General features: G+C 40.7%; 2 protein-coding genes across 5 annotated transcripts in view; one reads left to right on the top strand and one right to left on the bottom strand.

Annotated features, from left to right (window-relative positions):
* Positions 1-20,155, top strand: part of LOC144087989 (heparan sulfate glucosamine 3-O-sulfotransferase 4-like) — a 70,585-nt gene extending 50,430 nt beyond the window's left edge. The window contains exon 2 of the mRNA XM_077618158.1: positions 15,973-20,155. Within this exon, the coding sequence (XP_077474284.1) occupies positions 15,973-16,627 (655 nt within the window). The 3' untranslated portion in view covers positions 16,628-20,155. The remainder of the gene's footprint in view (positions 1-15,972) is intronic.
* LOC144087986 (heparan sulfate glucosamine 3-O-sulfotransferase 2-like) overlaps positions 1-22,037 on the bottom strand; it is a 186,729-nt gene that overhangs the window by 105,358 nt on the left and 59,334 nt on the right. The gene's annotated exons all lie outside the window — the stretch shown is intronic.

Raw genomic sequence — 22,037 nt, 5'->3', positions numbered from 1 at the left:
GCGCTGGAAAAAAATGGCTGAGGATTGCAAGTGAAAAACAACAAAGGAATCAATTGAAGATCAAAAAGGGGCTTGGAATTGAATTCTTCAAATTATTGTTATAACATTTTCTCCTCTATGGCAAAAAAAACATTCTCAAAAGAGGAAAATGTCACTTTTTGAAAGTGGTTAGTCTCCACTTGCTTTAATATTGAACGGACTTTGTGTTTGTGGATTCAGTTCTAGATAAAACTGAAAATAAATTTGCTTAAAACTTAAGACAGTTGCCAAGCATGAAATAAACAATAAAACTTAAAGTTTGAATATCAAAAATACAATCCAACATAGTTGAGGGAATCTGAAAAAGCAATTATACAGACACATTTTACTCGTGAATTTCGATAAGTGGTCATTTTTCTTTATTTTGCGATCTTTCGATTTAATAGCTCATGGGCATTAAATCTAGTTTCAGCATCTTTTCAACACTTCTAATTTATGCATGGCTGCGATGTTCTTAAAGTGGCTGTCATAAAGCAATAAAAGCATTAATGCTGCAAAACAAAGCAAATGCAGCCTTTTGCTGAAAAATGTCATCTGAGTGGGCGCAACCCCGAGATGCATTTGCTTTGCGTGCAAACAATCTTGAATCCTAATGCAATTTCTAGGTGCTCATTGGGCATATTTAGGCAAGGCTTGCAAGGTCTCCTCTTCCATCTTTCACAAAAAGATAGCTCGCTTTGTAAAGTCTTTGTCTGCACACCCGTGATTTCCGACTGTGCCAATGAAAACAAAAAAACAACAACCAAGCTTCATTTTCTTTCCACGGTGACACCGCCAAGTCAGTCAAACCAGTCGAGCTGTTCTCCTCGAGAGCACTTAAGCGACATGAATAATTGCAGGCTTTATTGCCGTGTTTGACAAAACGTTTCTGAGATTGGCTGCGTTTCCAACAAACTGCACATTTAGCCGTCGTAAACATAAAAAGGACTTGTCCAAATGGGACAGACACGCAATGCATCTTTATCTAATCTTATACGTTTATTCTCTACCAAGTTCATCACGGTGTCCTTCAAACTCTTAGGGGACATTTGATTTGTGTTGTGTAGTAGCGCTAAATGAGACAATCAGATGAAAAGTAGCAGACTTTCAAAGTTAGCCGTTTGTTAAAATGACTTGGTGGGCTCAGAATTCTTTGCCTATTGAATACAAATGAAGAGCGGAAGAGATACATTTCAAATCAAATTAAATCCTGCAATTAGTGTTGCACAGATACGAATATTGGAAAGGGCCCCAATACGAAGAATACAATGGTATTGGAAGTACTAAGAAATAATAATGCATAATATGTGTTTAGGGAATATTCACAACAGGAGGGAATGTAGTATTTCTCTTTCTTTGGCCTGGACCAAAATACAATGCATCTTTTTTGGTTTGAGGCGCTTCCCTTTCACATTGCCATTTTTGCAAGAGTGCCAGGATTTGACAACAAAACCCACACAGACCAAACAAGTCTGGACCGGGTAACAGAGTAAATAAGGAAGTGAACTATCAAAAAGCTGCAGAGTGCTGGATTTCAAACATCGGCATTTTTTCATGTGTATTTCTGTCTGGCCAAATATCAAGTAGACGTTACGTTTCTTTGTGGTCCTACGTTTAACTTACATTAGCCGATGTACTGCTAACCAAAAAACTGTAATGCTAAACAGACAGTTCCCATAATTCCTTTGATTGCGAAAGCCTGTTTCAAGCAAAAAAGGTGCGTGATTTCAGTTCTAGTTTGAACCAAAGTCACATTACTACATATGGCGAACCGAGCCAGGTTTGTCAGAACACGGCATATGGCCTTAGTTTACGACCATTTCTTGACCTTCCCAAAATGGACACAAAAAAATAAAACCAAGACGACAATAGAAAACAAATATAGCTGAAAGTCAGCAGACAAGCAAAATGATGCTAACTGAGTGACCACATGCAACATGCCAATTTTACAGTGATGTTATGGTGATTTTACAGCCATGCAAATCGCTGGCAGCAATTGGCGTGACTTGACGAGATTACCAATGGCCGTTTGTTGACAGAAAAAAGGCGAGTTTTGAAAAGCGATCATGCGAAAGAGTCAACGAGAGATTTCAAGGATTAATTGCGGGTAAAATTCTTCGACAAGCTTTTAACTGCTATGGCCGGATTTGAAACGTGTCCATTAAAAAGTCACTCCATTGAGAGATTAGCCTCCCACACACGTTAAAACACTCCGTTTGTGTTTTTCTTCAAGATCCAAGTGTTTGGGAGAGGCCAGCAGTTTCAATTGGTTCACTTCAGGCAAAGCAACATAAACATCATTGTAGTATGAAGGATGAATGCAGTGTGTATTATTAATTATGATAACATCTGCTCCATTAACCAGAAGCGGCAATGAAAAATGAACACCCAGGCAAATCTCCAAAACAACAAATGCCCATTTTCCCAGTTTTTTTTTGCTTGTTTGTCTTTGGCTAAGATAGTATTTTTTCAGTTTTCAATGCTTTCAATACTTTTATTGCTCCTACTGGTTTAAGACCGTTTGAATCTGACTCAACTGTATAGCTTTATATGAATTGGATTTTTTAAATTGTATTTTTACTTTCCAATTCAAGAAAAAAAAAACAAATAATACACCTGGTGATCGAAATGAAAGTTTATGAGGGACGACTTGGAACTACTTAAACAAGGTTGTTCAAACTAGGCCCGTGGGTCAACTCTGGCCCGCAACTACATTTTTTATTGGACTGCAGAAAAGTATTAAAAACTTGAAAAGGATCTCATATTTAATGCTCTGTTTTACCGAAAGAGGGTCACATAATGGTATCTCTTACATTCATTATCCAAGCTTATCCTCACAAGGATCACGGGGGTGCCGGAGCCTATCCCAGCCACTAACGGGCAGGGTACAGCCTCAATTGGTTGGCAATTGGTGTTCAATCCGCCTGTTTTGGGATATGGCAGGAGCACCCAGAGAAAACCCACGCCAGCACGGGGAGAACATAAACCCCCCAGACAGAAAGGCCAGAAGCCAACAGGGATTGAATCTTCGATCTCAGAACTGTGAGGCGGCCGTACTAACCACTCTCCTACCGTGTTATCACTGCATCATATGATTCCTGTGAGTTACTTGGAATATTCCACCCTTAATAAAAACACCAGTGACATTAGGCGACCCAGATGTAATGAGAAAATTCCCGCCAAGGTGATCACACCTCTCAAGAGTTGAAACCGTTTGCCCTTTAGCACTTTTCTTGAGCTGCAATGAGCTGATAATGGAGTGCTAAGGCCTTCAGCAAAAGTTGTCAGAAGACAAGGCAAGTTTATTTCCTGCGATACATGTCGGAAGAAAAGAGAGAGAGAAAAGAAACGATGTGTGGATGATACGCTTTTTGTCTCGCAAATAGACGAGCCTCTTAGAAGTCGCTATCAGCAGAATACATCACCTATGTGTGCAAGAGCCATTAGGCGATTAATTTATCGTACAAAAAGTCCACACCCCAGTGTCGAATTCCATTTGCGTCAGTCGACTGAAGTTAGCGGTTCTATCAAGCACGGTGGGGGGGGGGGGGGGGGGGGTTCTTCGGCTATGGCTCGGCTGCGGGTCCATTTCAGGGCGCCGCAGACAAAAGATGATGGAAACCTGCTCTCCGAGATAAAACACACGCCTTTGAATAGACGTATGGCGCGCGACGAATATAATACATTTTGTTAATTAAAAAGACGGCTTTTTCCCCACAATTCTCATTGTGCTCTCATCAGCCCGGAGAGGAATGACAGACCGACACGCTGCAGTTTGGCCATGAATTTAGGGGGCTAAATTGAATAGCCAACGCTATCGCACCTAATTAACACACGCTACTCGGTCCTTAAGGATCATTTTTATTTTACCGCATGTGTCCTTTTGGGCTAATAATTCAGATATGTCAAACTCTTACACTTCATTTCCCCCAAACTAGAAAATATACCAATATATCCAAAGCTAAAATTGAAAATACTGCACACTATGCTCAGCAAAAAGGAGCCAACAGGATTTTTTGTGTTTTAAATGAAAAGAAACACGACATAAGTCTTAAACAGGAGGGAATTTAGTTGATTATTGTCCATAATTATGCTCGTATAGAGATCGCCCCAGATGTTCAGCGCTTTCGCAAGAACCAATTCAAAACAAGGTCGTTGCGAGTTATCTTTAACGAACAACATAGTGGAAACCGTCGTTGTGAAATGCAGAGAAATGGTTGCACATTAACAAGGACTGGAAGTTCATTGAAAATTGAGGAAGTAACATTTTTAGGGACTTATTTCAACATTAAATCATTCATGCACGAATGCTATTATTTCCCGAAAGTTTTTTTTTTAAATTCGATTTATATTGGACAGGGTTCTCAAACTTTCAGCCCGCAAAACAATATTTTGTGGAGCCATTTTACATCCAATTGACTTTTTGCAAAAGCTACATTTTTGGAGTTTTAGGGGGTCTGGTAATGTATGGTGATATTTAGTGCTTAAATGGTTTTAGCTTAGGTTACATGAATGTTTTGACTCAAAATGCTGCCTCACTCAACAGTTGTAGCCAGTTCCATCAAGTGCCTCCTTAACCGAAGTACTGCATTGCTACATTGTGTATTAGAAACCACGTGTTTTATTTATAACCCGCCAAATACGCCTTTTATGCTTCTATCGAAATAAAAAGCTGTTTGATCCCCCTCCTCTTGTTTCAACCATACAGTATTGAATGAAACAACGAAGGACAATAATACAAAAAGTGATGCCTGCAGAGATTATGTTTAATTTTATCTCTAAACATTTGACACATTTCATTTTAGGCTTTGCCGTTGGCAACCTGGATTACACAAATTACTCTGTGAATCAGGAAAACATGATCCAGCGCCTGCGATGTGTGTATTTAGCAAATTCCATTTCTTTGTCAAACTACATCTATGGGGCAGATTAAGCGTCTGTAAGGGGGCTTCAACGGAAGTGCTCAAAAGAGCTGCTCAAACGTGGCCGAGGGGGCTTTCGTTAGACCCATTCTAGAATTAGTATACAGCCTCGCATCTCGAAAACGGCGAGATGCAGAGTTTTGCGTCAGCCGATCTGACGCTCGGAAACGGAAGGACCATCCTATGAGGAAAGACCTTTGTGCGGCCGGGGGTCCCCGATGCTCAAGTCGAGCGCCTTGTCATGCTCGCGAACAAGAAGTCTTTGATCCGGGAAGGCACTCGCCACGCTTTGATCCTGACGGCATTAAATATACATAGCCGGACCCCAAAAAGCTCCGATGCCATTAGATGTCACTCACTAAGAGAGAGGCACTCTCATTTAATGGAGTGCTTGTTTGTTTTCATGACTGCACTAGAAACCCACTCATCCTATTTTTTTTTAACCCACCTCCTACAGGGTTCTCCGTCTCTAATCCCTTCATATTTTTTTCTTTTTTTGCAGGTATAAAGCTCCGGGCGGAGAAACTACCCGATGAGATTAAGGTGTTAGATTAAATCTAACAGTGATTAAATAAGCAAGCGTTTTATGGGTGTAGCAAATTAATTTCCCCCGAGTCATGTCAGCCGGGCGAGCGGCGTTCCCGCCGAGTCTACCGCGTGCTGCCGATACGTGCTATCATGGCACCCGTGGAATAAAACAGCTTACTCACGCCTGACCTCTGTGATAAAAGGAGTGGAAAACAAACGGAATTGTGTTTTAAAATGGTGCTCGCAAGCTGGCCATTCTAAACCTATAAATGCTGAATGGGTACAGTACTGCCTTTAGAAATCTATCCAATATAATATTTCTAACTATAATCACATGGAGAAAAAGACTATTCTTTGTAGGTTTTAACTCAACTATTAAATAAGGTGTGCATATGTGTTAACACACAAGACATTCAATTCATTTAAATGTTCATGTTTCAGTGGCGTTGACAGTGACAGATGTCCAATGAATTTAAATTACGACACGTAAACTGCATGGTGACACATTGCAAGAAAATTATAGATGCATATATTAAAATTAGCAACTGATAGCCGAACACAAAATGGCGTAGCAACATATGTGGAGACACCTAATGATACAAGTAACCGAAAAAACTACGTCCTTTTAATGGATTAGCCATTACGTTTAAAAATTGCTAAACATTTTGGGTTACCTTATTTATCCTCTGCATAGAGTAGTTCATATTAGTTCTAAATTGATGCATTTAGGAGTTTAGAAATCATGGACTAAATATTGATCTATTTCTTATTTATTGGTTATTTGTCTGTTTGTCGCTGGTGAAAGCTTTAAATCTAATTATACTTGTACAGTGGTACCTCGTCACACGACCGCTCGTCATACAATATTCTCGTCTTACGACGGAAATGTCGATCGAATAATTCGCCCGACATGCGATCAAAATTTTGTGATGCGACCAAGCCTGGTGGCCATGGCACTGTCTTTTTTGCATATCTTTCGTGTATAACAATATTTACGAGCACCGAATGAGTTATTCAGACCAGGAAACGCACAACGCGCATGCGCGGGGAAAAGAGCTACCTCTAAGATATCGGGTCTGTGCTGGTCCACCAAGTTCTGTCAACAAAAGCCTATGAATTAAGGACAGTATGGTCTAAAAGGAAATGAACTGCAGGATCAAACCGGGGGCAAAGCCCACCCAATTTCTATTCACTACTCCTCTCAACTAGCCTATCTTTCCCAGAAGTCGTGGACGTGGCTGTCACTCGACACATTTGACTCAAACGTAGGCACGAAAACGAGCTCGTCTGCCAATAAAAGCCTCTTAAAGGCACGGCAAAATGGTCATAACAGGCCCGTGCATGGCAGCAAAATAAAACATTCGCTGTTGGGGAATGAACGTTTGCGGGGGAGGCGCGGGGGACTGGAAATGACGAGTGCTTTTTGCAGGCATATGACACGGCAAGATAGATATCTCTTAAATGCGCGAAGCTCACACGGCAGGTGAATTATGTTTGCGTTCTCCCCTGCCTTCCTCCCGGCTGGCTCAGCGTCTGAATTGAGCAATGCGCTGGCAGGCAAAGTACAATTTGGATTAACGAAAACCCAACTGATAGGTCAGCTTAGCCCATAATGGAGCAGCTTAGGCCATGTCTGCATGATTAGAACATTCTTAGCAGCCTGTTTCTTTGCATCCAGATGTTGCGGCGCAAAACAACCCCCCCCAACACTGGTTAGCATCCTCCCACCAATGTGCATTCACCTCAGGTAAACGATAAATATTTGCCTATACTCTGGAAAAGTAGCTAAATTTAAGAGTGAATCAAATAGTCAAATAAAAAAAATGTCAATTGATGTTTTGTTTGTGAACTTGAGGCAAAAATCAACTAAATCAACCTATGCTAACAAAGTCAATTATTAGTAACACAAACACGTAACAAAATATTAAATATAGTGCAAACTCATTCTGTTTTGTCACCTCCAAAAAAATCAAGCCTATTGTACTTATAATTCTCACACACAGCAGTTGAACATTTAATCAATTTATCCTCAATTCATGCACGCTGTGAAAATTGCAATGTGTTGATGGACTTTAATTTTAGGGGAGCCAAAAACCAAATGTGTATTCATAATTGGCTACAACTTACACATGAACTACACTATAATATAATTGTTTTCTTCACTAGACTCCAATATTAAAGTAGTATTTTATAACATTTAAATTGGCTGCAGGGTCACTAAAAAAGACTGAATGGAAAATGAGACAAGGGAGGATATGACCTACATTTTACAGTGGAAACGGAAGCCATTTTCTATATTGATTTTTTTCGTGGTTATTCTTATCAACATTTTTGTGGGGTAACACCAATTCATTTCAAAGCATTCATTATTTGAGCAGGTACCGCCGTCACATGCATGATTCATACTGCATTTGAAAGCGAGTATGCTAATTAACGAGCACAATCAGCCCGCTCCTTCATTAATATGCCATTTCTTAACTATATGGGGAATAAAGTCATGCAAGCCAGTTGATATTTCCATTAAAGTTAGTTTGTTAGCAGAAACACTAATTCATGCATGTGCTCTTGGATGTAAATGAGGTAACAAGATACAAAGTAAAATAAGTAAATAAATTTTTCCTATTTGAGTAGGAGCCTCTTCAAGATATTATCATCAGTAGCATCGCGATCGCATATTTTAATTATTGCTCAGGTTTTATGTTCAACAAAATTGCCAATTAGGCTACAGAAGGATTCACGTTGCAAACACAGGGCTTACAAGTAGTCTCATGTTACCACTCCAAATGTGACATTTGACCTAATGAGAACACTAATAAAGGTTTAAGGTCTTAAATCTCCTTCTGAGCTGTGAATAAAAAACACACATTAAAGGCCACAATTTACATAAAAAGCTTGAGATCAGTTGGATTCGAATTGTATTATGGTTCAACGCCTTAAAATGACACATTTTGAAAAATGATTCCCATTCTTTGAAAAAGACGCGATTGGGCCAGATTTCTAATCACGTGATTGGATCAGGGACATCCCTATGTTTAATGCACCCATACTGATCCCTATACTGATCCAAACTATTCAGGTCAACACAAATGGTTCACTATAATAGCTATTGTCCTAGAGCACATGTTTCAAAGTGGAGGCCCGGGGGCCAAATCTGGCCCGCCGCATCATTTTATGTGGCCTGGGAAAGTAAATCATGAGTGCCGACTTTCTATTTTAGGATCAAATTAAAATGAAGAGTATAGATGTATATTAAATTTCCTGATGTTCCCCCTTTTAAATCAATAATTGTAATTTTTTAATCAATTTTTTTCGGTGTTTTTAGTTCAAAAATCATTTTGTAAAATCTAAAAATATATTTAAAAAAAGCTAAAATAAACATTATTTTAGATCTATAAAAAAATGAATATTCAGGGCTTTTAATCCAGTTCTTTTAATCAATTTATAAAAAAAATCTAATTATATCATATCTAAAATGGTCCGGCCCACGTGAAATCAAGTTGACGTTAAAGCGGCCCGCGAACCAACCCGAGTCTGACACCCTTGTCCTAGAGAAACATTTTCCTTAATTTTTTTCAACTATGGTCTACAGCAAAAGATTGATGCTGATGTGATGCAAGCTGTTTTTCTTTACAGCGGTGGCCAGAGTTAAGAAATAGGAAGCAAATTCAACGTAACAGCGTGCTTGTGCTCTGAACTTAGTAATAGCATCTGCGAACAAATCCCAAAAGCATCCTGTAATATTCAGAGCAGGTCTTGCAATATTTATTCGGTGCACACGCAATATTTTGTGTATTTTTTGGCAGCCTGTATTGCTACAGTGTCAGAGCTTGGGAAAAGGTCGGCAATTAACGTCACTGACGTTTAGCATCGATAGTGGAGTGAAAAGTTTGAAGTGACTCACAACAACTACACTAAATAAAAATTAAAATTTAAATACGTTAAGTTGATGCATTGAATTTTTTTAACCCTAACCCTTACCTTTTGGTCACTGGACATCTCACTCTACTAACTGTCTAGGAACATAAAGATGACATAATTTATATATAATTTCCTATATTAAGTGAGACAAGGCCAATAAAACAAAAAGATGGGACTTGGTCTCCAAAAATTGATCAATTTACTTACAAATGTTCTTAAAATGTGAATTCTGTGGATTCAAATCAGAAAACGATTCTTCTGTTGTACTGACAAAAACTAGTTTAGACTAGTATCACAATGGAGTTGAAATGAAAATAATCAATATAGAACGCTGGCTTATTGTGCTATTTGACAGCTTTTAATACAATAATTGGTTATTTTATTGAGCTTTAGGCGCAGCGAGAGCAATTTATAACGAATCAATCGCTTTCTGGCACTGTTCAAAGGGAGCATTATCATCTTTGTAAAAAGATTATTTTGACGTTAGCACTAAGAGGAAGGCCACCGTGGACGCATCATCAATGGGATGAGACTGAGGGGAAAAATTGTCCAAGTAAATTGTCCGTCTGTGCGGCGGTAACGTTTCTCATTATACCTGCATTACATCACAAATGTGCCATCATGTACGATTATTATTTTTGGGTTTGTTCTATCTATTTCGAGAATGGATATTGGAAAGCGGCGCCTCCTTTGTAGACTCTAATATGGAGACAGCAATATCCTTTGGAGAATTTGATTGGAGATAAGATGGCGCACTCATTGTCTCCGCAGAGTTAAGTTAAAAATAGAAGTGGGTTTGTTCTTGTTTTCTTCCTTTCAGTCGACTGTTGAGGACTAATGGTGCTGTGTGGAACAGCTTTGTAAACATCCTCTTCTCCCACATATGATTTCGGAACGTTTCATGTCCAAACTGCCTCAGATGTGGCTGCTACAGTCTGGCAATTTCGCTGAGAGAAGTATACCTGGCTGGCCCGGGTGTCGTTGGAAGCGCGACGGTCTTTGGGGGATCACGGAATGAGATCGGGGAATAAGGTTTTGATCAGGACCAGCTGCCACTTCCTGTCCTCAAATGTTCTTGACGTGAAGAGCGCTAACGGATTAACAAGTATTTAGGAGCAATATTCATTCGCTTCCAAATGATACTATGGATTATTACGCAGTGATGTGGTCGCTTACATTAGAAAAATAGGCATATACAGTTTTCCCAACACAACGATTATATTTCTTGGAAAAAGAAAAAAACAACAACAACTAAAACGCTGGCCACCGCAAAAATAAAACTAAACGGATGAGGGTGCAGCACACAAAAAGCCAAGTTTCCACTACATCACTTCCGGTAATTACACGGGCCTCATGCCCAACAGCGAGATAGGATTAGCACTTTATTTAGCGATTTTTGGGGGTTTATTTTACAAATAAAAAGGACCAGGGGTTGTGGCTCAGGGAAGTCCAATCCATCAGATTCTGCAAAGTACCCCCTAAGGGCGAACGTTGGTGGAGTCCTGCAGTACTAACGTCTTAAAAATGACCCCCAACAAGAACTCTTATTCCTAAACATTACTCTAACGAAGCAAAATATAGACTCACACATGACGAAGGACGGAAAAAGTTGTTTTTCAATTCCCCAGCCAATGTTCCTGACTAGGGGTCCGCAAAAGTAGCGCCAAATAAAACACATGGCTACACAGGAAATAAGCTTCGAGCTAAGAAGCGTTCCGTAAGCACACAGGTGGAAAGTTCACGTTCAGGTTTTGAAATAAACAAAAACAAAAGCCATCTGGATCCAACCGCTCGCATCATCCCTGCGCTGATCGGGTCGAACGGCAAGACCGTTTCCAGCGAAAAAAAAAGAAGCTGCACCTTAAACTGTGACAACAACAACAACAATGCCTCCCACTCCACAACAGCAGCCTTTGCCCCGGCCTGTGGGCTCACATTGACGTGAGTGCCAAACAAGAATCCACTTGTTGAGGAATGGCTCATTTAGAGTGTTTTCCTCTCCCTGCTTCAGAGAAGCAATATCTCGGCGGTGGTGCTTATCGCAAACACGTCGCTCAGTGTGCAGCCATGTCTTATTCATTGTAAAGTGACCCCAACATCTATCACCTGCCAGCCGATTGCCACTGATAAATAGTCGCCTCAATCGGCGAGGAACCTTAGGACCGTTCATTGCTGTCCGTTGATTTGCACTGATTCTGCTGAGAAAAACGGATTGGTAAAATTCAGTGGCGGTCCGTGCATTTTCTCATAGCGCCTTCAACGGGTAAAATCCACTTCCTAGCAGCATTTAATGATTAAATACAAATACTGGAGCTTTTCAGACACTACAACTGGTCCGGGGGGTGAAAAGACAGCGATGGACGTCAATGACGAAACGGCAAAAATGCACTAAAGTGCGGTAAAATCCACTTCCTAGCAGCATTTAGTGATTAAATACAAACACGAGCTTAAATACAAACACTGGAGCTTTACAGATATCAGAACCAGGCCCACAATTGAAATATTATTTAGGAAAATAGCCATATTTTACTCACCAAAAATCCTTTTTAACTGTACACAATAGCCATCCTCCTTTCTTTCTTCCTTCTTTTCTATCGCCATCGAAGCTAATGCTGAAAGTCCAGCCTGTCCTGTCGTATTTCTGGCATAGTCCGTCTTGAAAATGGCTTTAAATCAACACAACAATATATTTGCTTGTGCAGCTCGCTCCAAATACAGTTTGGTAGCTCTGGCTAATCACTAGCCAATCATAGTTGGTGAAAGCGATGACGTATCCCTACGCCTGCGACAAGGCATTGTGGTGGTGCCAACTCGAAATCTGAAAGCAACAGTCTTATCGACGCTTGTTTAATCCAGCAGAGCCTGCAGAACTGATTGTGAAGGCCTTGAGGCAGATTTCTGACTCTGGCAACAATTAATGGCTGAACTGTGATTTGTTAAATGTTTCAATATGAAAACACACATCTGGAAGCAGTGCAACCAGGGGGAAAGGCAATGAAAGGAAGCTAAAAGACCATTTGGAATTATTTAATAAGTATTGATGGACAAAATATAATATATGATTCAGATATTTCTTAGGCCAGCAGAGAAGGCCTTTAAGGCCCTGACAACCCACCACTGGTAAAATTCTGTTCCCAAACCGGACCAATCGATAATCCCCAAAACAGAAAGAAATCTCTATTATTTACTCCGAGAATCATGCTGTCTTTTTGGAAGAAATAATTAAGATCGCAGTTGTCTAGTCTCATAAACGCAGACGTCTCTCCGGTTTTGCTCTCGGAGGACGTGGTAACACATGACGGAGAATTCTTTTAGGATAATTGATTGTATTTACAAGAGGACGCCTGGTGTATCAGCGCAGATCAATCCAAACCGGTATGATGAGGGGAAAAGCGTGTGTGGGTAGAGGTATCTATTTAATCTTCCCTAATTGTTGAAGACATCCGAGCTTCTCAAGAGAAAAAACTTTTCCGGCGCAAACAGCTCAGACCGATTAACAGTTTCTACGAATGTAAATTGGCTCTCACCTCGTTGAGCCCGAAAATTATTCCCTGGAATGCGCAGACCTAGAAATTGTACTGGGATTTAATCACTGTAGTAGTCACAAGATTTCTATGGCTTTGTCTGCACAAGCTAATAAGATCCAATATGAGCCAATAAAAGATGGATATGACGCATTAAACTTTACAGAGAAATGATTGGTAATAACTATTCTGAGGTTGCAGGTGATGACTAGTAAACAGTTCCTGGACATAGCGTACACAAATCCATGTGAAAATAATGATACGTATGTTTGATTGATTAGATATACAGAATAGATTTCCTGGTTGATTTTAATACAGACACATTTTGATCGTGATTGAAAAAGTGGTACCATTTTGCAGTAGCAAAAACTTAACAAAAAAGTGGAACTTTGCATTCATTTTTTAGCCATTTTCTCAACACTCAAACACAATGTAATGATGCCAATCTTAAGTCGAAAGTTTTCCATGATAAATCTTTATAAATTACGTAGAAAATTTCCCCTGCTAAATTTTCTAAGCGAAATCTCATTGATGCCGGTATGAATTTGAGTTACACCAAAGTTCGTGAAAAGAAACTGATGACAGAAACTAGCTATAATGAACAATTATAGGATCGTAAGGCAAATGGAGGTCATGTGCAAACGTGCATTTCAGTTCTTTCTCTTAGGCAAAGTCACTTTCTAAAACAGTTCTTTACAGGTAACAAAATGGTCAGGGTCTAGTTCCTCGACGCACTATGTCAACACATTTTTACGAGTCATTCCGAGTGGCTGATGTCAATAAACAGCAGATGGCGTGGAAGGTCCATTTAGCAGCATCGCTTTAGTCTCCTACCCACCTGAATGACCTTATTTGCGCTAAGCAGCCGATGCGAAAAAAAAAGAAATAAAAATAAACAAAAAATGAGAAGGTGAGCCTACACCACGACATACTGCAGTTCCAATGGAGGCCCACGCCACCATTTACCACGCACCGAAGAATTTCCTTGTTTATCGGCTTTCCGATTCCTTCGCAGCTGACATTTCAGTCGCACATGATCCATGACTGATGATGATGGTGATTGTGTTGCACCATCAAAACACAGAGAAGTCTTTGGGACTGCGTGCTTATATAATTAAATGTATGATGTTTAGTGTGGCGCCGGATGAGGACAATAGCTTTTAATGCCTCCAAAAAAAGGTAACCTTGAACAGTTGGACACGCTTTGCGAGACACGCGGAACATTACAAATGATGCCGTGTCCATCGAGTAGGAAATTGGTTGTTCCAAGGTGATTCCATTTAAGCTTCTTTTTATGGCACCTAACTGAACTTGAGGAACGAGAAGCGAGAGAAGGACTTTTCCCGGAAAAAAAACCTTTAGCGTTTCACTCCGGGTGGAAAGTGCGGAAACCTAATGAAAGTGAATATTCTCTCTAGTCACGGCGCAATCTGGAGATATGTTTAATTTCCCTAACGCCACCGGGGAGTATGGGAGGTACAATACTGCCGAGAGACAAACACAACCCACAGGGAAATTACCCATCAGGAATGCAATACTGTTACTTGAGATGCAATTACCAGGCCACTTGCAGGATTTTCAGCCTGGAAACCAACGACCATGTGTGTGTGCTCGAGAGGATGGTCGATATGTGCATAACCGCATCTTATGTTTTGCAGGCTAAATTGGATTCTTTGGCAGAGAAGACTTCATTTAGAATATGTCCACGGTGCAAATGATTGATGTGACTATATCGTTACAAGTGGAGGCCCGAGACGAGACGGGGGCGGCTGTTGCCGTATCACAAGCGAGCGTGAAAACAAGGCAAAGAAGAAAAGCTGCTTTTACAAAGAGAATTATGGATACTTCTCATTTCCGTGACAGTAACAGACGCCATAATTGCACTTTGCTCTGCTCGTTTACGCGCTCATTTAGTGAGCAAACAAGACTTATGAGCGAGGGGGACTCTCGTTCTGAATTGTGCTTTGCAAAAAAAACAATACAAAAGCCTGCGCGCTTATGTTTGTGATCAGTTAAGTAAGAGTCAGAGGATTTAATGGACCAATTTAGCGGCGGGATCACAGTGCACAAAAGCAAAGGGAGCGCGAATAGGAATGAGCATCAGTGTAAACATTTGATAAGCTTTTTGCCAGAGGCTAATGCTACACTGGATTATTAACAGTACCAAAATAGATGCTGATATTCACCAGCAGGGTGACATGAACATTCGCGGAATGGCAAATGACTTGAAAGCGAGGGGTTTTGTCCCTATTGGACGAAAAATTAATCATTTTGAATTTTCTAATGATTCACGTAAACCATCAATGAGCAACTGAAGAAAAGCTCAGTCCGCACCCATTGGTTAGCGACTATATCTGCCTGCACAGTGTGAGCACAGCATGGATAATAAATGTATGACAAAACAATACCCCAGGCGCTCTGCTATTAATGATATGCAGCCGACTCATTATTAAAGTTCCAAAACAGCTCCTGCAGTAACACAGATGGAGTCAATTAAGCAATGAGCATGCTCGCTCGGCTGCCGTTTCATCTTCTTGTCTTTTATCTCCCGCGTATTACTTCATGGATGTAATTATTTGAGCTACTACGATGTGTTGCTCCTCATAACATAATACCCCGTGTTAATCGTTGAAGTGGCTTTGTTTGTATTTTTTTTCTTCGGAGCTCGGCGAATTTTGGCGGAGCGGCGCTCGAAGAAAAGTTGTAAAATTCAGGCACGCAAGCCAGTTTTCACGTGGCGACATGGAATTTGGTGGAAATGTCTATCATGAGTAGACCATTAAAAAAATAATTACAAACGCACGCCATATTAACTTGGCTTGGCTTTTGTTGAGTCCCAGAAAAACAGGCTCTCAATTTGGTATTTAGCCTGGAAATGACAATTATCGAAAAAGATGAGCACTACAACAAAGCCAGTTTCACTGAGTAACATGAATTTTGCCAGAATAACCCACCAAATGTCCACAAAAAATGTGACTAAAACAGTCATTCTCAACAAGCCTTGAAAAAACAGACAGTTTTACTTAAAATATATCTTTTTTTGTTTGCTTTGTTCAACGCAGGGAGCTGATGCCTTCAACCCTGGAAGGCCAGATCACCATGGAGAAGACCCCCAGTTACTTTGTGACCAACCAAGCCCCCAAACGCATCCACACCATGGCTAGAGACATCAAGCTAATTATCGTGGTGCGTAATCCCGTCACCAGAGCCATTTCGGACTACACGCAAACTCTGTCCAAAAAGCCAGAGATCCCAACCTTTGAGGTTCTCGCCTTTAAAAACCGAACCCTAGGTCTCATAGACGCCTCGTGGAGCGCTTTGCGCATCGGAATCTACGCGTTACACCTGGAGAGCTGGATGCAGTACTTCCCCCTTTCCCAAATGCACTTTGTCAGCGGCGAGAGGCTCATCGTGGACCCCGCGGGCGAGATGGCTAAAGTCCAGGATTTCTTAGGCCTCAAGAGGATCGTGACAGACAAACACTTTTACTTCAACAAGACGAAAGGTTTCCCTTGTCTGAAGAAGCCCGAGGACAGCAGCACTCCCCGCTGCCTGGGCAAGTCCAAAGGAAGAACTCACCCGAGAATCGAGCCTGACGTGATTCGGCGGCTGCACAAATTCTACAAACCCTTTAACATGATGTTCTACCAAATGACTGGCCAGAACTTTCAATGGGAGCAACAGGAGGAGAGCATATCTCGAGGCTCTCTAGTCTAACGGACCGAGCCACCACAAGCCTTCTACAAACTTCTTAAAAACAAAAAAAACACTCCCGTTCTATTCCATCTTCAGAGGGCGCCCTAGAATGCAATCACGGCACCGTCTATTTGCCTTCTCCCGTTCCGCTCAAAAGTAATGTTGATGAAGATGGCCGATGAATATTGTACATAGCAAAACATAAAATATATTTATATTTGTGAAAAGGATGCTCTTTTTTCTTTGTTTCCCGAGGATAATGCACATAAAACTCACAGAAGAATACGAAGCGATGCTGGCTAAAAAGTTTGTTAAAATAAAATGATCACTGCCGACCACTAAATTGACAGGGCAATAATATTTGAGCGACCGCCGAGTTATTCTCAGCGAGTACCTATTCTGACCTTATCGTCAACATGAGAAGAGTAATATTCCTGTCAATTCAAGATGCCAATTGATATTGAGTGGTGGTATCTGGCCTTCAGCGGAGTGAAGCCAGCTAAAGGCAAATGTCAAACAGTAAACTAAATGTTCCTTTTATAACCTTCAGGGATTATTGTTCTTGTCACCAGGAGAAACATATTGATTGGAAACGATATCCGAACCGACTGCGCTCTACAAATATGAAGCTACACTTTCGCCTCATTAAGATTATTGTTGAAATGATATGCAACAGCTTGTTGTTGGGCAGGCAATGTCACTCATGTTATTACTAAAATATTTTTCCCCAAGTTGAAGTGTATTTTATTTAACATTAAACTAATTTAAAAGATTCTATCCGTAATTTAACTTATTTTGCGGCCAACTACTTTATGAGACGGGGAAACTAAAATTTCAATCCACGTACATCCAAGTTTTTTTGTTGTCTCAGAGAAACTTGATCCTTCCTTGACTCTCACACTACCCTTTTTATAGTTTAATTTAAATGCTACAGTGTAGCATAATGCACCTTGGTTGTTGTGATGAATTGCAAAATGTCTTTCACTTTCTCTCTTTAAGACCAAAAAATAGCAATTGGAGAAAAACCGTCTTTTTTTCTGATTTGCTGCTTTGATAATATATACAAAAAAATGATTAATTTTTAGATGAACAACTCTTTTGCACGCAAGATAGCCCTGTTGTTTACCAACGCGTTAATGTGTTGGCCATTCTCGCAGCGCCGCACTCATTAGTGGCACCCATATTGAATAAGAGCACTGACGTATCGTGAGCATTAGCCGATAATTGGAGTCTTTGTGCGTGGTTGGCATTAGCATACTGATGACCGTGCGCGGCAAAGATGTGTTGCCGGATCCTGCGCTAAACTGCTAATTGCTAATACTAATTCATGGTAGCTGAAAAGTGGGAAGAATTGACAAGACCGCATCATAAATATGAGCAAAACCAAGTTCCTGTGCACCCGATTTACAGTGAGGAATACATGGTAAATAATAGGAAAAAAAATACATCCTGTGCACAGTCGCTTTCGCCTAGTTTCTGATCGAATATTATTCCATTTGATGTCACAATCAGCAGTCGATGGCTCGATTTTTATTTTATTTTTTGCTGAAATGTTCTTGACCGCAATAGAAATTCAATCTATTTTATCTGTGAAGGCTATTGGCGTCACTCACGGCAAATCGGTTAATATTTGTACCCGTCAAAATTTAAACTAGACAAAACAGTGTGGCGTATTTTGTAATTTCAAGGTTTTGCCAAAACACAAACCAGTGTTTTGTATCTGAAAAGCAATTATCTGTTGTCAAAAGGCTGCAAATTTTCCCATTCATTCCATTCAAATGCAGAGCCATTCAGCATGGGGGAAATCTTTCAGACACATGTTCCTATTCATTTTCAAGGGTATCCAAGTAGTATTTGGAAACAGGGTAAAACATTTCTTTTAAATCACTCTACAGCGCCCCTCCTCGTGACCCTCACGTCGTCACGGCAATGCGTGAGGTCAAACAACGTAACCAAAAGGCCCAGCGAACGTTTGTTAACAAACATCTGCTCTCTTCTGTCGTTAGAGATTAATGGCTTGTTAAATTAGCTGCTGCTGCCAGAACCCAGGCAATGTCAGTTTGCCATCGACAAAAAGGGAAAAGGAAACACCCAAACTTACAGCCCTGGTTGTTACGTAGCCATCAACGCAACCCTAAACTGAGGAGTTTTGTCATGAAAAGCACAAAACGATGAACGGCAACACGGGTAAACTAGAACAGAACGATACGACCTCCACCAAGGCTCATTAATTCTCATTTGGCTGAGTTCCAGATCGTACGTGGTGATGCTAACCTCCTGCATGTGCCTGAAGTTCGGCTTTAAGATTCAAGGATTTTCCCCTGCCTAAGTTAATGACCGTGTCCTTGACCCAAGAAAACACTGGCAAGAAAATAACAAATGACAAAAAAAGTTCGTTTAAATCTTGTCTCATAAAGTTACATTGCCTTGTAAAATAAGTTTTTTTTCCCCTCGCTAAATTAGAACTCTGTTGTTGTAAATGTTCTGAAAGAGCCAATCCTTTTTATTACTTTGCATACCCCGCGATGTGTGTCTGGACTTTCATCACAAGAGACAATCGATACATCTGACGAGTCAATAAATAAGTCGGCTACAGATCACTGGTTGCCACAGCGATGATGCATCGCTCCGTTAATCCTGCCTGTTCGTCCGCCGTCAAGGATGGCCGCCGGTCTCTGCAGAGCACTCCGTCACCCCGGGAAGGAAGGTTGACACCGGAGCCTCCTTTTTAGGCGGAGCCATTGATTCCATCAAGGCCAGTCCCACGCTGCCCTTTGTGGCGCTAACCTTGAAAATAAGCCTCCCACAGTTGATGTCTAACTTTTATTTTAAAGCTTTTTATTGCAGGGCTGTTTTCGACAAAAAGTGGTCTTTGACGATTGCGGTGTAGCTCGATAAAATAAAATTGTGTGGAAAGATATTTTCCATTTAGCAGTTCCATTCAAAAAGTAGATCTCCTTACAACCAGCATATCGACTAAAATTCCTTTTTAGACCGACATCTCGCATTGTCAAATGTCAAACTGAGTTAAATGAGTGCCTTATATTCTGTTACACTTTAATGAGTCACTTACATAAATAGCTTCAATACATTTTGTTAGGTTGCATTTTGTTTCTCATGTTCATGCTAACAAAACCCACATTTTATGCAGGTTTGAAACAGACCGCTTGTATTCAATGATCTATTTGGTGGTGTTTTGTCCACTTTAATCATCTAAATCAAGTCAAATCATTCATTTGTCACTGTATTGTATTTGGACTGTGCGGAATGAACTTCATTTTGAATTGAAATACCTTGAAAAGTAAAAGTTCTGGACTGATTGATTGAGATTTACCTGTTTATTCAAGGATTTCTCAAGGTGTTTTAAGAGCCTGTTGGTGAGGCCAGAATGCTTCGCGGTGGATATTGGCGGCACAGCCCAAGGACAGCCGCGTTAAAAGAAATAAGGCTTTGATTCGACAACATCTCAAAAGAGGTACGTTGGAAAAATCACCACAAACGCCAGAGATCAAATTCGAAGGTAAATTATTCAATAATATGTCAGGGTGACCAATTGAGCAGTTCACAATATTCCTCCTGGTTATGCAAAAAAGAAACAAACGGTCCAAAATCCTTTCTAAATATGCACTTGTTTGCACCGCCACAGTCACGTGCTGAAACTCCGATCCAAATCCGTCATTAACACACAAAAGGCGGCTACCTCCTACTCGTTTGTTTCTCGGCTAGAACGCTGTGATCCATCCTGCGAGAGTTACAATGCTTGAAAGGCATGCTAAGTTGTCCTTGAACTGCTCCTCCCAACGGGGATCACGCCATGTTATGTGGCTCATCAGCGTCCCCGGCACGCCGTTAAAGACAACGCCCGATGATAAATGAGCATCGGCCGCTCGTCAAACTGTCAACGCCTTTTCTGTGGCATCATTGCTCCTTTCTACCCTTGTTTACCATTTGTGACAATCAGGTAAGTGGAGCTAAAGATTGTCGAGATTTTGGGGAATGATATACGTTTAAAACTGTTGTGATTTTGTGAGGATATGCGGTCCGGAAAATGAATTTTATAAACAATTGTAATGAACGGATGCTTATAAGTATGCTTGACAGTTCCTACTTGGAGATTGTATTAATCTTTTAAACCGAAACAAGAGAGCTACCATGGAAGTAAAAGTTAAAATCAACTTCCAGGGTCTGTATTGTCAATGTAAGTATTCGAGTCTGAGAGTTTGGCGTTAACACGGAAAACTGTATTTTTCAGATTATAAAGTGAACCATCAAAAGATGAGTTCATTTTCATACATTGCTGTTAAGCTAAGCATTTCTAAAATGACCCAAAATAACTACTCTAAAAGATTACTATTTACTAGAAGGGCTTCAAAATGTGACAAATTGGCGACCAGTCCAGGCCTTTGGCTCAAAGTCAGCTAGGATAGGCTGCAGCACCAGAATCTTAATGTGTTTCATTAGTTTGGTTGTTGCATGCCAAAGTTACAGTGCAGTAAATACAAAAATAGTTCATATTTAGAGGTCAATCCGGTTCATCCATCACCGTCAATGCCAGCCAAAGAGTTCATCAGAATTTTTCAATCCGAAGTGTTGCTTCTCCAATACTAAAATTCTAAGTTAGAAGGGTGAAAAACAAGGCGCATTCAACTAAATAATTTAAAACTTGTATTAAAGATAGACAAGGCAGCAAGTTTTCACGCAAGAACCGATTTTGGTCAACACAGTTGAATTTGTTCAATCGGTGACCGAATAACAGTCGCACCTGCCTGGACCACGGACTGATTGGAGACTGAAAATAATATCTGGAAAAAGCCGCAAGTTGCATTTTATCACAAGCGAGCAGTAGATCTCACTGCTCCATTTTCCCACTATCGACGTTTGCAAGTTGCAAAAAGTTGGAGCGAGAGTGGAGGCGGATCGCCACCATGACTCTTGCTTGCGTGTTTGTGTGTGTGTGTGTGTGTGTGTGTGTGTGTGCGTGTCTAGCTGCAGGTCCTGCATCAACAACAGCGATGCCAAACCGCTGGAGGACCAGGGCCACGCTCGCAGACCCAGCTGGTGAGGGGAAAGGGGGAGGTGGGCGGGACTGGCAGAACACAGCACGAGATCCAGCTCGCTTTGGCAGTCTTTCCCTAATGGACTTCTGCATTGACATCAAAGAATGAAATATTTCATTTTTTTCTGGTCTTAATCACACTGGTTGCCATGAATCACTCTCGCAAATACATATTTGCTGGGTCTAATGAGCTTAACTTTCACTCAGTAGCTGCCACTGACGACAATAAGCGTCCAATCCATTTAAACAGGGATGGCTGGCAATGAACATTCTCCGGTTTGATTTATGATTTCTACACTCAAGCGATTTTTGAAAGATGACTGACGATCATGCAATCGACAATGTTACAAAACGGAAAATTTCAATGGTGACTGC

The sequence above is a fragment of the Stigmatopora argus genome, chromosome 14 (genome assembly GCF_051989625.1).
Source record: "Stigmatopora argus isolate UIUO_Sarg chromosome 14, RoL_Sarg_1.0, whole genome shotgun sequence".
Classification (NCBI taxonomy): domain Eukaryota; kingdom Metazoa; phylum Chordata; class Actinopteri; order Syngnathiformes; family Syngnathidae; genus Stigmatopora; species Stigmatopora argus.
Note: the sequence above shows the minus strand (reverse complement) of the source record. Positions and strands in the feature narration are given on the sequence as shown.